Below are 17,208 nucleotides of genomic sequence, written 5' to 3'. Positions count from 1 at the left end.
ATTAAAGGTTTGAGGTTAGAGTCTGTCTGTATCCCAACCTGAAGTCAGACTGGTGGGACAGAGAAGATTGGTGTCCACAGTGGTACATGCAACCAATTCACAGAACGCAACCAATTTTTTTTTTTTGCTGGATTCCTTTAATATTATAATGTCTGCAGGTCATCTGAAAAGGTATCCAATGATGTAGAAATGAGGGTGTGACCATGATTGATCATTTGACTTGCATAATGTACAATGAAATAACTAAGTTGTATTCTGCACATTATACTCTGAAGTAATGTCTACAATTACCTGTAGTGTAAACGGTCAGTGATGAAGTCACGACTGTATTTGTATTTTCAACTTCCTCCATCAAAAAGGACAGAGTTTGAATTTTTACACTCTCTTATGAACAACCAGTCTAGTCAGATAATCTAAATCATAAACAGTGAGAAGTCCTTTCAGCAAGGCGCACAATGTTTGTGATCTATTTGCATTTAATTTAAAATATAGGACAAAATGGGCCTGTAGCTGGTAGCAACCAACTAGCAAGGAGCAACCTGTGGACTCCAGCATCATTAGTATATCTGTTACAGAAGCAGCGGTCCATGACAATACTTATAGGGCTGTCCAACACACAATCTTTGAGGAGACTAAACCCTGCCTTCAAACTGAGGCTGTGCCTCAGGGCGGTAGCACACTGTTAAATAGGATAGATTCAGAACAGATCCAGTAGCTCAGAATTGGGTATCATGATGCACTTGGACTCATCAGCAGCAGAATTTCACTCCAGCATGATCAAACCAGGAGATAAATAAAAGCAAAATACTGTGAATGTTGGAAATCTGAAATAAACACAGAAAATCCTCCTGAGTTTCCTCGCATTTCAGTTGTAAATCTTAGCCAATTTGATTCATTTCATGTGCTATCAATGAATGGCAGAAGGCACTTGATATGGAAGGAGCCACATTTTGGAAGATATTACTGAAGACTGGTGCTGAACAGCCAGTTGCACCCCTGCCAAACTGTTCTAGAATGGCTCCAATAATGACACCTGCATGACTGTGGAAAAATGCATAGGTTTGTTCTATCCATATAAAGCTGGCTAAATCAAAACCTGTCAATTATAGCCCATCAATCTATTGTCCATCATCAACAAAGTGATGGAAGATGCTATTGATAATGGTATTAAGCAACATTTATACAGCAATGACATCACCAATATTCATCTTGCCTCTGCAAAGGCACGCAAGCTACAGCTTTGGTCCAAAGATAGGATAAAAACTGAATTCCAAAGATAAATACAAAGTGACTGGCCTTGACATCAAGGCAGTGATTGTATGAATTGGGCATTAAAGAAGCTGAGTGAAACTTCATCGGAATTGAAAATAAAACTCTAATATTCAGAGTCATATATACCCCAAAGGAATTGTGGTGGTTGGACATTAATCACCTCAGCCACAGACATCGGTACAGGAGTAACTCGACATTTTCTGAGCCATGCTATATTCAACTGCTTTTTCAATAACTTTCAATCTATCATGTGGTCAGAAGTGGATGACTGCACAGTGTTTACTATCATTTGCAATTCCTCATACTGAAGCAATCCATGCCTGTATTCACCAAGAACTGGACAACTTTCAGGCTCGTGTTGAAAAGTGGCAAGTAACATTTGCATCAGATTAAGTTCCAAGCAATGACCAACTCCATCAAGAGAGAATGTAACCATCTACCGTCTATAACAGTCACTGAATTCTCCCACCATCAATATTCTGAGTTACCATTGACCGGAAACTAAAATGGACTTAAATAATGTGACTGTAAGAACAAGTCAGAGGCTGAGAAGTTAGGAGTGTGAAGGATACTGTCAACTTTCCTAAATGAGACTTCAACAACTGTCAAGAAACTGGGCACTTCAGGCCAAAGAAGCCTATTGGGTAGCGTCCCATCTGTAAACTCAAATATTCACTCCCATTGGTTTGCAGTGGCAACTATATGAACCATCTAGAATGTGCACTGTATCACTAGCCAAGGCTACTTTGACAGTAGTTTCTAAATCAGCAATCTCTGCTACCTAGAGTAACAAGCACAGCTGACACATGGAGACTCTATGTTCCTCCTCCAAGCTGCATAATATCTTGGGTTGGAACTATATTGCTGTTTTTTATTTTGCTGTCACTGGATCAAAAACCAGGGTCTCCCGTTGTTCCTGATGAAGGGCTTATGCCCAAAACATCGATTCTTCTGCTCCTCAGATGTTGCCTGACCTGCTGTACTTTTCCAGCGCCACATTTTTTGACTCTGATCTCCAGCATTTGCAGTCCTCACTTTCTCCCTTGTAACAATATTGTAAGTGTTCCTGCACTACGTAGCCTGCAGGAGTTCAAGAAGGCAGCTTCTCATAGGCAATAAATGCTGGCCTGACCCATAGCGCTCAGCCCATGGATAAATAAAAATAAATTTATTGGTGGTGTTGATTGAAGAGCTAAGTATTAGATCAAGCCAGCAGAAGAACACCTGTACTCAACAAATACTGTTCTTGATGTTTTGCAGCAAATTGAACTGGCTTGGTTCAGGATCTCATTCAAATGACTTTGAACAGTGCAGTGCTCTCTCAGTACTAAACTGAACTTCGTGAAGTGAACTGCATCTCTCTGACTCAGGCTTAGCCACAGTAATAGTTAAGCAACCCAAGCCATTAAATTGCTCTTGTCCTTCCCTGAAACCTCTCAAGTACATTGATGTCTAAACAGCTTCACTTGAGAAAATGTTAACATATTTTTACTTATAATCAGATGCCCTCAAGGCACATGCTAGCATAATCGCCCTCCTAGACAACAGCTCAATATTGATGAAATTATTCCAGTCAGTACATCACAAACCTATATTTTTACCTGCCTTTTGCTAATGAGCACCAAATCAACGCAAAAGCATTTTATATAATTTATTCCATTATTCTTCCAGTTTATACTAATAAGCAATTATCACTATAATTGGTCAGATTTTTTTTTAGAAGGTCACATTAAATAAAGCTTTATTGGATAACTTCTGAAAAAAATTATGTAAAACATTGGGTAACCCTTATAATTTCCTTGTCTGAATTTTGGTAGGCATGTCACAAACATTTAAAAGTGAACAAACTGTACTGTAAGCTGTCAGTGTGTCCTGCAACTTCTCCCCAGGGGCACTTTTTGAGTGCTTCTGATCTGACAGAACAGGCCTAACCCAACATCTGATGATTGTCTTATTTGAATTTATCTCTAGCCACTTCATATGAAAAGCAAATTAAATCCACAATACTCTAAAAGTCATGTTTTCATAATTTACCGACTTGGGGCTCGCATCTTCAAACATCAGTGTCATCTATGTACTTGATGCCCATTAACAACAAGATGGACAAATGCTTGAGGGCAAATTTGTACTTATGAACTTTTCATGCCTTGTTTTACAGACAGTGCATAGTAAACAACTTTTATTTTAGAAAGGTCTAAACACGGTGCAATCCTGTCTTTTGTTTGCTCCACCCAAGATTAATGCCAATGAGCTTCCAGCAATTCACATTGTTGGGTTGATTTTATAGTGTATTTTTCTTTGCTTTGACAGATTTATTGCAAATAGTTTGATTTGTATCTGGCCCATCAGAAGAATTGAGTATGACAGTTTGGACTCTTTTCTGTGCCTTCAGTTTTGCGCAAGAATTTGCATCTCTGCACATAGATCTTTAGAATTCTGTTTTAGCTAAAGTAAAGGCATTAATCAGCAATAATGACTACTGTCAGTCTTGATGCTTTGAGTACTATGCCACTTCTCAATACTGACACATCAGTTTTATCAGCAGTCCATACTGCTATTGTCTTTGTTAACACCTAAAGTTGGGAGTTGAAAATGTTATTTTATAAAAATGCACAGAATGTGAAGGATGCAAGGAGAAAAAGAGATGAGGCTTTAGGAGAGTGTAATGATGGGCTAAACGGGAAATTTGAGAGTTTTGCAGACTAAAAAGCGTTTCAAGTTAATATGGTGGGACTAAGGAGATAAGGGGTAATTGCCCCGCTTTGTAGATAAGGACCTGGAGATCCTGGTGGATGGACAGATCCAGAGCAAAATTTTCCTATTCTCTGAGGACCACATACTATCAGTTACTGCCAACCTGCTCCAAGGTTGCCACCCAGGTCAGTGCAGTCTCAAGAGTTGGGAAGAATACCCTGCAGTGAAGGGCTTTGCAATTGACAACTTTCTCCACTTCGCCAGGTAAATGCCTCCATCTTTTCTTTCTTACTTCACACTAACTTATTCTCTGCTACTGCATCCACACCCCACTAAGGCTCATAGTCTACTCTTCTCACTATTACATGCAACATCCTCGTCACCCAACCCAAACCCCTCCCTCTATAAGACCGGAAGTAGTGTATTTGGCCATCAAATCTACACTCCCATTCAATGAAATCATGGCTGATTTGATAGATGTCAACTTCACCTTCCTGCTTTATTTCCATAATCGGTATTTTCCTTACTGATTAAAGGCAGAGGTGGCCAGATTTTTAATTTACTTCATGACCCAGTCTTGATGACTCACTGCAATAAAGAACTCCACAATTTGACTACTCTATTAGAGAAACAAAAAATCCCCTTTTTGTTTTTGCTGTAATAAATATTCAGGGAATTGAACAAGGTTGAGTGATGTGGGAAAAGCAAGACCATCAAAAAATATGAGAAAGGAAAACAAGCCAAGCACAACAGACTTATTTAGACCACTCTCATGCCAGAGTTGATAACTTTGAGACTGAATAATGAAATATTTCTGCTTCTATTTTCTATGAAAGTTTGGGAGAGGTTCTCATTTGGTTAAAGGTGAGGCGTTATGAATAGAAAGGGCATTAAATAAGTGATCTCCTACCTTTTGTCAGTAGTTGTAATTTTAGGGGTGAAATGACCACAACCGATAGCAAGGGTGACTGTGTATACACTTTAGGGAGGAAGGTGAAGAGTTTGTTTTATTTTTGGGATGCAGGTTTAGCCCAGTTGTCTGAGTGGCTGATTGTGATGTAGAGTTAATTCCCACACTAGCTGTAGTTACTATAAAGGATTCTTCTTCTAAACCTCTCCCTTCACCTGAGGCATGGTGACCATCAGGTTAAACCACCACCCATCGTCTCAGCTCTAATGAAAGGGCAACCCTATGTCCTGGTAAGACTATGGCAACTTTATTTTACGATTAGACTCTGTTCTTACTGAGTCATGAATTCGCACAAAATATATACCCCACCCATGTCACAATTGTTGGACGTCTACTAGTGGAACAGACAAATTACTACATCTGTGTGGATCTTGATGCATCAGACGATCTTTTAACCCTTTCTTATAGGGTGTTTCAGCCCAAAGACGCATTATGCCTAGAATGATTTAAAAAATGCACGATTCTAAACATATGTTGTGTTTGCATGCACAACTCCCAATTCCCACAGTAATTTTAGTGATTGCCTACATGGAGAAGTGTATTTAATATTCTTTTTTATCACATTACCTTGTGACGTAAATTCAACTATTGGCAGTTAGCCAGCTGTTTTCACCAGTTAACAATGTGTAAAATTTGATTGAGTGTGACCTTGGGCATTATTAAGATTTTTGAGTCCATTATTAACGATGGGATTGTGGAGTACAGAGGAATCTTGATTATCTGGCATTTGATTAACTAAATTTCAGATTATCTGAACAAGATCGCAATGTCCCGATGCTTGGCTAACTATGTTATCCAGCATTCGATTAGCTGAACAAAATACTTCCCGTCCGTGTCCTTCGGATAATCGAGGTTCCTCTGCACTTGGAACTGCAGGGTAAAATAGGACTGAGTCAACATTGCTTCGTCAAGGGGGTTCATGCCTGAAAAAAATCTGTTAGAATTCTTTGAAGTGTTAGACAGAGGAGAGCCAATGGTTGTGAACTGTTTGGATTTCCAGAAGGCCTTTGACAAGGTGCTTCATGGGAGGCTGCTAAATAAGATAAGAGCCCATGATGTTCGGAGAAGGACTAGCATGGCTAGAGGATTGGCTAACTAACAAGAGGAGGAGGCTGGGAATAAAGGGTTTTTCAGGATGGTGACCAATGACAAGTGGAGTTCCCCATAGGTTTTGGTACTACAACTATTCATGTCATGTGTTAACAAGATGGATGTAGGAGCTGAGGGCATTGTTGCTATGTTTGAGGCTGACACAAGGATAAGAGGAGAAGCAGGTAATGTTGAGGAAGTGGGTCAGCTGTAGAAGAACTTGGTAACAAGAATAAAGGTATTGACTTTGTTCTAAAAGGGGAAAGACTTTGAAAATCTGAAATACAAAGGGACTTTAGAGTCCTTGATCAGGATTCTGTTAAGGTTAACATGCAGGTTCAGTTGGCAGTTTTGTAGGCAAATGCAATGTTAGCATTCAAGATCAGAGATGTATTGCTGAGGCTGTATAAGGTTCTAGTCAGACTGCAGCTGGAATATTGTGAGCAATTTTAGGCCCTGCATCTAACTAAGTATGTGCAAACCTTGCAAGGCCTCCAGAGGAGGTTCACAAGAATGATCCCAGGAATGAAGGCTTGTCATATGAGGAGTGGTTGAGAACTCTGAGTCCGTACTCAATGGATTTGAGAAGGATGACGAGAGATCTCATTAAAACTTACCAAAATACTGAGTGTCCTGGATAGAATGTTTCCACTAGTAGGAGAGACTAGGACCTGAGGGCATAGCCTCCAAGTGAAGGGATGACTGTCTAGAACTGAAATGAGGAGGAATTTCTTCAGCCAGAGGGTGATGAATCTGTCGAAGTCATTGCCACCACAGATGGATTTAAGACAGATGGAGTCTTGATTGGTAAGGGGATCAAGGATTACGGAGTGAAGGCAAAAAAATAGGGTTGAGAAACATATGAACCATGATCAAATGACAGCAGACTCAATGGGCCAAATGGTCTAATTCTGCTCTTGCATCCTTTGGTTTTGTGATTCCGAGTTTTAAATGCAGCTTTACATATTTAGAAGAAAAGCAGTTATCTATGTGACAGAACTGTTTGGAACCATCGATGTGGTAGCTGATTTGTAAACTGTTCTAAGCAAATAAAATAATTTGGCCCAGTGCCAATAACATTTACAGGCTTCTTTTATCTTGACTTGTCTGACTAATGATGCATGAAAAGAAATGTTACTGGTCTACTGTATTGTATTTGATTTATTTTTTATCGACTTCTCAATTGCTCAATGAATTCTAAAGACAAGACTCCCTACAACAGTAAGACTCTGTAAGTTTTGGCCTTTGCTTATTAGCTTTTTCAAAATAAACAAAATGAAATAGTCTTAATAGCTCTATAAGAGCTGCATTAAAATTTCTATAAAATAAGCAAGGAATTACTGCCACTATTTTATATGCCATTCAGAATAGCAGTGTGTAAAGTATTGGTACTTTGCTCCTGGAATTTAGTACATGCTTATCATTCTGGTACTTCACTCTGAAAGTGGAGGAGATTTTAATTCCACTAACCTTTCCTGCCTAACTACTAAGCCCATTCAGACTGGACACTCCAATGTTTCTGACTCTAACTGCGAGCTGGGGACTTCCTTGGAAGCTTCGCTTCCCCGAATAATTGTGCATCAGTTGATTTTCAAAAGTCAGATTACTTCTCAGCAAGCCAAGTGCACGATTCCAGTCTACATTGCTCCAACAGTCATCCTCCCACTGGAAAATCTGAGGCATTATTCTTTTGAACAGTTTTTCTGTTTTCTCAAGCTTCATCCGATACAAGTTCCAGTTTATTGCAACTTCTACATAATGTCGCTGTTGACCCTCGAAAGAAGGATGATGCTTTCTCAAAGTTGTGGATTTCTGTTCTGTGACTGAACAGACAGATCTGAAGCCTTTCCTGATGAGTGGCTTATGCCTAAAGTGCCAATTCTCCTGCTCTTCGGATACTACCTGCTTTTCCAGCACCACACTCTTGACTCTGATCTCCAGCATCTGCAGTCCTCACTTTCTCCTAGATTTGTATGTCTAGAAACATTCAGCCCTTGGAGCAGGACATCCTATGAGGTAGAGAGTTCCGAAGTATGAGATTTACCTCCTCTTCTTTCCACACAGTCTCACCTTTAGGATTTTCGGACTCTAACCATGATGCAGCTTGATGGAAAATGTCACAATTTTGAATAATTGGCAAAATTTACTGTGTGGTTATTGCCGAAATTTGAAAACTGCATGGAGCCACTAACTGAGTATGGAGTTGCCCCTGAAGTACAAGTCAATATTTACATGTCTGCCTATATCAGTAAAACAGATGATATCAGCACTATCCTATTGCTAATCAGGCAACCTTGCTGTGCGTAAATTGATTCTTACGATTTCTGTAATATAGTGATTATACTTCAAAGCCCTTCATTCGCAATAAAGTGCTTTGAGAGATGTTATATAAACGTAAGTTACAAAACGGTATCTGTAGTATCATTTTAGGGTGACTGGATGGGGGGGGATTTTCCTTGAGGTCATCCTGAATCACAGGTGATGCCCCCAAGAAAGTTCCCTCTTTGCTCTGGTGGCACTGTGTGCTGGGGATTTCCACAGACTGAACACAAATTTTAATGTATTGGCTTAAAGGAATCAATTTAACCAAGTTTAGTAGAAGATTTCACACTTTGGGGCTCCTTCCTTCCTCATGTTGTATCACTGCTTCTGCAAGGACACTGGTGATGAGCAACTTATCTGACATTTTAAATGATTTTGCATTTGACATGTGTAGCAACTAATGACTTATCAAAATGAAATCTCCAATTTTCCATAAGACTGAGTAAACGTTTTCTCTAGGATGATTCAAAACATTGTCAGTAAACTCACTATAAAAAATACAGACCTTCACACGTGTTGCAAATTAACATTTATTACACTTAGCATGCTCGTGTCCTGAATGAGTCATAGAATCGTAGAATTCCTACAGTGCAGAAAGAGGCAATTCTACCCATCAAGTCCACTAAACCCTCTGAAGAGCATCCCACCCAAACCCAGCTCCCACTTTATCTCCATAATTACCATGGCTTATCCACTTAACCTACCCATCTCTGGGCACTACAATTTAGATTGGCCAAATAGAAGAATATTTTTTGAAATAGTAAGGTGTCTGGCATCTGTTGCATATTGACCGTGATTGCTGTATTCACAGTATTTTTGTGAACTTTTCATTTCAATGGGAATGAATTACTGAGACATCATGACAACCCTTGCAGCTTTTCTTAGCATAAAAAAAGGAAGAGAAATTCACCTCTCTGGGTCAGTACTGCTTTGACTCTGGTGATTATAAATACCAATGCATTATATCAATTTAACGTCATCTCAGTGAATGGGAAAAGAGGCCTTGTAAATACCAGTACGTGGGGGATCTTGATGGCATTAATGTACTAAATATTCATGTCAAAGGTTGCCAATGCTAACGTAACCACATTGACAATAGCCTTTGTCAGATATTCCTTTTTCTCTTTTACTTTGTTCCTATAGTGATTGCACCACTTTCTGTTTCGTGTGTCTGACATTTCACTGGAACAGTACAGACGAGGACAGTTGTGAAGACGTTGATAGTTTATACGTCGTGCTGTGTAAATCTACCGTCTGCCAGTTGTCATGGGAAATGCTTTTTTTAATCCTTTAGTTCCCACCCCTCCTCCAAATCCCCAAGCATTTTCCCTTCTTCCCATCTTCTGAAAGTGCAGACGTTTGGCAGATTACAGGTTATCAAGTACTGGAATTCTTCTGATGTGAGTTCAGATAACAACCCATAGTGTATGACCTAACTAGATACAATCTTTCTTTGCACTTGTCAGCATGTAAGACAATAATTAAAGAAAGCAGGTGTGGCAGCATCTGTACAGCAAAAATGGAATTAACATTTCAAGCCCAGTAATCCTTTGTCAGAACTAACATTATTATATATTTCTCAAGATTTCAGCAATGCCTTTTATAAAGACCTGATAAAAAACTGATAAAGAAGGTAAACTCACATGGGATTCAAGGTAATTTGGCAAGTTGGATACAAAATTGACTTAGAGGGTGGAGGGAGAAAACTGTGTGATTGGAAGCCAGTGTCTATTAGGGTACCACAGGGATTGATGCTGGTTCCCTTGTTGTTTGTGATGTATAGACGAGAATGTGGGAGGGATGAGTCAAAGATTGGCCAGGTGGTTGACAGTGAGGAAGAAGGTCTTCTGTTACAGGAGGATATAAATGGATTGGTGAGATGGGCAGATCAGTGGCAGATGAAATTTAACCCTGATTGGTGATACACTTTGGAAGAAGTAATCAGACACTGGAGTACTCAATATTAATAGCTGGACTCTAGGAAGCTCAGAGAAACAGAGGGATCTTAGGATGCTTGTCCACAAGCTATGAATGATTAATAGTATAGTTAAGGCATGTGGTACACTTGCCTTTATCAGTCAAGCATAGATTATAAGAGCAGAGAGGTTACAATCATAACGATTTAGAGATGGACAGCACAGAAACAGATTCTTCGGTCCAATTCGTCCATGCTGACTAGATATCCTAAATTAATCTAGTCCCATTTGCCAGTACTTGGCCCATATCCCTCTAAATTCTTTCTATTCATATACGTTTCCAGATGCCTTTTCAAATGTTGTAATTGTACCAACCTCCACCACTTTCTCTGGCAGCTCATTGCATACACTCACCACCCTCTGAGTGAAAATGTTACCCCTGAGACCCCTTTTAAATCTTTCCCCTCTCACCTTAAACCTATGCCCTCTAGTTCTGGGCTCCCACACTCCATGGAAAAGACCTTGTCTATTTACCTTATCCATGCCCCTCATGATTTTATAAACCTCTATAAGGTCACCCCTCAGCCTTGGACACTCCAGGGAAAACTGCCGCCAAACTATTCAGCCTATCTCTATAGCTCAAACTCTCCAACCCTGGCAACATCCTTATAAACCTTTTCTGAACCCTTTCAAGTTTTACAATACCCTTCCTATAGCAGGGAAACCAGAATTGCATGCAGTATTTCAAAAGTGGCTTAACCAATGTCTTGTACAGCCGTAACACGTTAGAGGGTGGAGGGAGAAGGCTGTTTGTGTGATTGGGGTACCACAGGGATTGATGCTGGGTCCCTTGTTTGTCATATATAGATGAGACTGTGGGAGGGATGTGTCAAAGATTGGCCAGGTGGTTGACAGTGAGAAAGAAGGTCTTATGTTACAGGAGGATATATATGGATTAGTGAGATAGGCAGATCAGTGGCAGATGAAATTTAACCCATGACAAGGTTACTTTGTTGCAAGGTTTATGAAGGTTTGTAGCTCAGGTTGAAGTTTGGGGTGTAGGTTTGCTCGCTGAGCTATAGGTTTGATATCCAGATGTTTCGTTATCTAGCTAGGTAACATCATCAGTGGCGACCTCCGAGTGAAGCGAAGCTGTTGTCTCCCGCTTTCTATTCATATGTTTGTCCTGGATGGGGTTCCTGGGGTTGGGGTGATGTCATTTCCTGTTTGTTTTCTGAGGGGTTGATAGATGGTATCTAGATCTGTGTGTTTGTTTATGGCGTTGTGGTTGGAGTGCCAGGCCTCTAGGAATTCTCTGGTGTGTCTTTGCTTAGCCTGTCCCAGGATAGATGTGTTGTCCCAGTCGAAATCGTGGTTTTTTTCCTCCGTGTGTAGGGCTACGAGGGAGAGAGGGTCGTGTCTTTTTGTGGCTAGCTGGTGTTCGTGTATCCTGGTGGCTAACTTTCTTCCTGTTTGTCCTACATAGTGTTTGTGGCAGTCCTTGCATGGAATTTTGTAGATGACGTTGGTTTTGTCCATGGGTTGTACTGGGTCTTTTAAGTTTATTAGTTTTTGTTTGAGTGTGTTGGTGGGTTTGTGTGCTACTAGGATTCTGAGGGGTCTTAGTAGTCTGGCTGTCATTTCTGAAACTTCTTTGATGTATGGTAAGGTGGTTAGGGTTTCTGGCTGTGTTTGGTCTGCTTGTCGTGGTTTGTACTTGAGGAATCTGCGGAATCTCACTACCCGGAACACCAACTTACAGACTGGCCAAAGAACTACACGCAAGACTGAAATACCTAGTAGAAGAGTCACAGCACTCCATCCACTCCACCCAGGAATTCCTAAAAATCATCAAAAACACCAAAATAGAGGAAGACGAAACAATGATCTCATTCGACGTAACAGCACTGTTCACCTCCATCAACATCGACCTGGCAAAGGAAACACTTACCACACTTTTAGAAGAGACCATCACACACCCCCCAACCACCATCAATCACGTTACCAACGAAAACACGAAGCTAGTTGACCTGTGCCTCACCACCCACTTCACCTTCAACAACATAATGTACAAACAAACCAATGGCACACCCATGGGATCTCCGCTATCAGGATTCATAGCAGAAGCGGTAATGCAAAGACTAGAACAAACAGCTCTACCAACCATCAAACCAAAAATCTGGGTCTGCTACATAGATGACATCTATGTCATCACAAAACAAAACAAGATGGAAGAGACATTTAACATCTTCAACAACACCTTCACAGGCATAAAGTTCACCAAGGAGGAAGAAACCGACAACAAACTCGCATTCCTGGACGTCACAGTCGAAAGAACGGACAACGGAGAACTACAAACCTGCGTATACAGAAAACCGACAAACACTGACCAAATACTTAACAAGAACCAGCAACCATCCCAACACACACAAACGAAGCTGTATCAGAGCACTATTCCATTGAGCCACCTCACGCTGCAGCACAGACAAACTTCGGAAAACCGGAAAACGTATTCAAGAAGGATGGATACTCAAAGTACAGTCCGCAGATTCCTCAAGAACGAACCACGACAAACAGACCATACACAGCCAGAAACCCTAACCACTTACCCATACATCAAAGAAGTCTCAGAAATGACAGCCAGACTACTAAGACCCCTCAGAATCCTAGTAGGACACAAACCCACCAACACTCTCAAACAAAAACTAACAAACTTCAAAGACTGAGGAAATCCCATGGACAAAACCAATGTCCTACAAAATTTCATGCAAGGACTGCCATAAACACTACGTAGGAAAAATAGCAAGAAAGTTAGCCACCAGGATACACGAACACCAGCTAGCCACAAAAAGACACGACCCTCTCTCCCTCGTAGCCCTACACACGGAGGAAAAAAAAAACACCATTTCGACTGGGACAACACATCTATCCTGGGACAGGCTAAGCAAAAAGAGAAAGTGAGGACTGGAGATCAGAGCTGAAAAATGTGTTGCTGGAAAAGCACAGCAGGTCAGGCAGCATCCAAGGAGCAGGAGAATCTACATTCTTCCTGAGGAAGGGCTTATGCCCGAAACATCGATTCTCCTGCTCCTTGGATACTGCTTGACCTGCTGCGCTTTTCCAGCAACACATTTTTCAGCACAGGCTAAGCAAAGACATGCCAGCGAGCAAACCTACACCCTAAGGTTACTTTGTAGTTGCACAGAACTTTGGCTAGAACTTTGTAGTTCTCATCATCACAAAGGGAGGTAATGGCCCAGCGGTATTGTCACTAGACTGTTAATCCAGGTACCCAAGGAATGTTCTGGGGACTGACGTTTGAATCATACCACAACTAATGGTGGAATTTGACTTCAATAAAAATCTGGAATTACACGTCTAATTGTGACCACAAATCTATTGTTGATCGTCGCGTAAATCTTCTGGTTCATTAATGCTTTAGTGGAGCTAAATCTGGTTTCTTTTATGGGCGGAATCTGCCATCCTCACCTAGTCTTGCCTGCATGTGACTCCAGACCCACAGAAATGACTCTTGACTGCCCTTTGGGCATTTAGGGATGGGCAGTGTGAGTGCACAGTGGCTCGGTGGTTAGTACTGCTGCCTTACAGCGCCAGTGACTGGGCTCGATTCCACCCTTGGGCGACTGTCTGTATGAACTGGAGTTTACGCATTTTCCCTGTGTCTGCCTGGGCTTCTCCAGCTGCTTCAGTTTCCTCCCATAGTCCAAAGATGTGCCAGTTAGGTGGATTAGCTATGGGAAATGCAGGGTTACACGGATAGGGTAGGGGGCTTTGAGTCCAGGTGGGATGTTCTTTGGAGGGTCTGTGTGGACTCGCTGGGCAGAATGGCCTGCTTTCATGTTGTAGGGATACAGTGATTATATAAATGAATGCTGGTCTAGCTAATGATGCCCTCATCCTAAGATTGAATTTAAAAATACACTATAGGATGTGCTTGTCCTGGCAGGGGTGTAGATAACATTTACGAAGGTAGTGTCTGGGATTTAGCTATGCACAGAGGCTGGATGAGCCCAAGTTGTTTTCTTTAGACCAGAGAAGGTTGATGGCGTGGGGGCCTCATAGAGATGGGTAAGGTTATGAGAAGCGTAGGAAGGTTGGATAGAAAAGGGTCAGTAACATGGGGGCATAATTTTAAGGTGAAAGACAGGAGGTTTAGAGTGGACTTGACGAAAACTATCACACCTAGAGGGTCTGGAATGCACTGTCTGAGAGAGGTATTTGAGGTGGGTAATCTCTCAACCTTTAAAAAAGTACTTGGATGAGCACTTGAAGTGTTATAACATTCAAGGCTATGGGACTAATGTAGTTTCGGATAAATAGACAAAGTCTTTTCCCTGGGGTTGGGGAATCCAGAACTAGAGGGCATAGGTTTAGGGTGAGAGGGGAAAGATATAAAAGAGACCCAAGGGCAAGTTTTTCACACACACCGGGTGGTACGTGTATGGAATGAGCTGCCAGAGGAAGTGGTGGAGGCTAGTACATTTGCAACATTTAAAAGGCATTGGGATGGGTATATGGGTAGGAAGGGTTTGGAGGGATATGGGCCAGATGCTGGCAGGTGGGACTAGATTGGTTGGGATATCTGGTCGGCATGGACAGGTTGGACTGAAGGGTCTGTTTCCATGCTGTACATCTCTATGACTCTAGTCAGGTACTGTGAACTGAAAGAGCAGGAACCCTGGTTTGCAAACATTCTCCCTGGAATGTAACCAGTATATTCATTAGTGCATTAGTCTTAGTCAGTGGTGGCATTGTCACCTCTGAGTCAGAGGTTGTGGATTACAGTTGCTCTCTGGAGAGCAAAAAAGTCAAGACTGCTACTTCAGTACTGAGGAACAGCTGCACTGTTGGCTGTTGGCATCTCGGGTACAGGTATAATATGGCAGTGTTTCAAAAAGAGCTGACTCTCTTGTCTTTTTGACCCAACACATTTATCCCTCAACCAACATGATTTAAATATTTTTAAAGTCTTTGTGTATTTGCCATCTCCAGTTTTGGGGCCCTTAGGTTAAAGTGGCACTGGACATCAGTCTATCTTATTCCTGGTTGAAAGCACACTTGTTTAAATGTTTCTGTTATCCTTTCCTCCCCTCCCTATTTGTTCTTTCTACGTGCCCAGCACTGAGGCAGAGCAGAACTGGCAGTTGTCAGTATTAGTGTTTTTGACATCACAAATCATCATCACTTTGAAGGCAAGGATAGTGAGGTAAAGCGATTACAAAGATAACAGCAACAAAACCTTCCATTTTTAGAGCACCTGTGAATGTAGATATCACCATTGCATGATTTGCAGCTTAACATTAAAATGGAATGATTGATAAGTATCTGTGATCAGATCCACAAGAACAAACAAAAATTCTTGATTTAAACAAGGTTTTAAATTCTAATTCAATGCCTACTTTTTTGTGGATGGGGGAAGGGGAAGGAAGTGTAACTACGTGCCCAATCCTTGCTACTGTAGCGTGGACCATTTAATCCTTGAAGATAGAATAGGAATCTGGAACTAATTAGGAGCGAGTGTTTCTTACATTTCATAAAGAATTCATATTTGTCCATTCTAAATTTGATCAAATGAAAAACAGCCTCATCAGTGAAGCCCCACTTGCTGGAATGTTAACATTAAACCACTGTTTGAAGAAATCCATTTCCAAGTAAACTACTAGCTAGAAGTACAACTGAAAGAAGCAATTATATCCTAACCTTTCCTCAGTGAATGAAGACCATTCACAAAGCAGTTTGTCTTTAAGTTTCAGATACCTACATGCCTGCTTTATTTTTATTCGAGGTTTGAAATATTTATAGTTTCCCCCTTTAAATCTAGTTATTTAAGGACTCTTGCATTTTCAGGTAACCTGTTAAGAAAGGATAAATTTAGCAAATCATAGCAAGTGTTTACGTATCTGTTGTTTTTGTTTCAGGCAGAGATTCTAACAGGCATTGAAGTGTGCAACATTGAGGATGCTGGAAAGGCAGGCTCCATACTGCTGGAGAAGGGCTGTGGTTCGGTGATCATCACTCTGGGAGCAGAGGGCAGTGTGCTAATGTCGCAGGGCAAACGGACTCCTCACTATATTCCCACAAAAAAAGTAAAGGCAGTGGATACTACGGTATGCTTTGAGGTTTAACAGTTCTGCTCCAGGGTATAATTGAAAGAACAAAGTGCTGAATAATTGTACAAACCTTTGGACAGAACATTGAGACTATTTTGTGGTTAAACATGATATCATTCTTGCATTCCTTGATAAAACACTGTTAAAAGACTTCAACCTTTCATTTCAAGCAAGAAGTTAGATGAAATTTCAAATTAGAAAAACACTTCTGAGAATAGTACATAGCTGAGCAAATTGCCTGAAACTTAGATATGATCTTAAAGGGTATGGCAGTTTTACAACTTTAGCATGTTTTGAGCTACTGAATTTTCATTGTCTCAATTGATTGTTTCTGTCAGGTAGATGAAGTCTGCCTTCCCTATCTATAACTCCCACCCTCCTGCTCCACATCTACAAATTATTTTGAACAAACATTTCCCTTTTTGGAGATTTAACATTGCCCAGTTTTGAGCAGGGAATTGATTTGATATGAAACCAGTGACAATTTTATCCTGATGTGTTGCAATGGATTCAAAAGCATAAAATGTTCTTTTACTTGTGCCTTTTGGATTTCACAAAAGGCTATTGCTTCTCAGATGGATGCAACCTGTAAGCTGTTAAGATGCAGAAAAGAAGTTCTGGCCTGTCATGGGATAGATGAAGCAGAGCTGTATGAAGCCTGGTTAACTAGAAAGACCAGAGAGGCTTCCTAACTTGCAAGGTCAAACAGACCTCATACCTTATCAGGAATGCCACCCACTTCTCTATTAAACTTAATCTGTCTTATTTGGGTTAAAAATTGAAAAATAGCTCATTATTAAACAAATGAATCAGA

At 40.8% G+C, this 17,208-nt stretch overlaps 1 protein-coding gene across 5 annotated transcripts in view; it reads left to right on the top strand.

Annotated features, from left to right (window-relative positions):
* The window catches only part of rbks (ribokinase), a 161,815-nt gene that overhangs the window by 98,626 nt on the left and 45,981 nt on the right, over positions 1–17,208 (top strand). For 4 of the 5 annotated variants that reach the window (XM_087983538.1, XM_043687228.2, XM_043687232.2 and 1 more), the window contains one exon: positions 16,203–16,391. The exons of the other annotated variant lie outside the window; for it this stretch is intronic. In XM_087983538.1, coding sequence (XP_087839664.1) covers positions 16,203–16,391 — 189 coding nt within the window. The remainder of the gene's footprint in view (positions 1–16,202; positions 16,392–17,208) is intronic. 5 annotated transcript variants of the gene reach the window in all.

The sequence above is a fragment of the Chiloscyllium plagiosum genome, unplaced genomic scaffold (assembly GCF_037043375.1).
Source record: "Chiloscyllium plagiosum isolate Xiang-an unplaced genomic scaffold, Cpla_swu_hap1 HiC_scaffold_3, whole genome shotgun sequence".
NCBI classification, from domain to species: Eukaryota; Metazoa; Chordata; class Chondrichthyes; order Orectolobiformes; family Hemiscylliidae; genus Chiloscyllium; species Chiloscyllium plagiosum.
The sequence above is the reverse complement of the archived record's forward strand: the minus strand, read 5'-3'. Positions and strand labels throughout refer to the sequence as shown.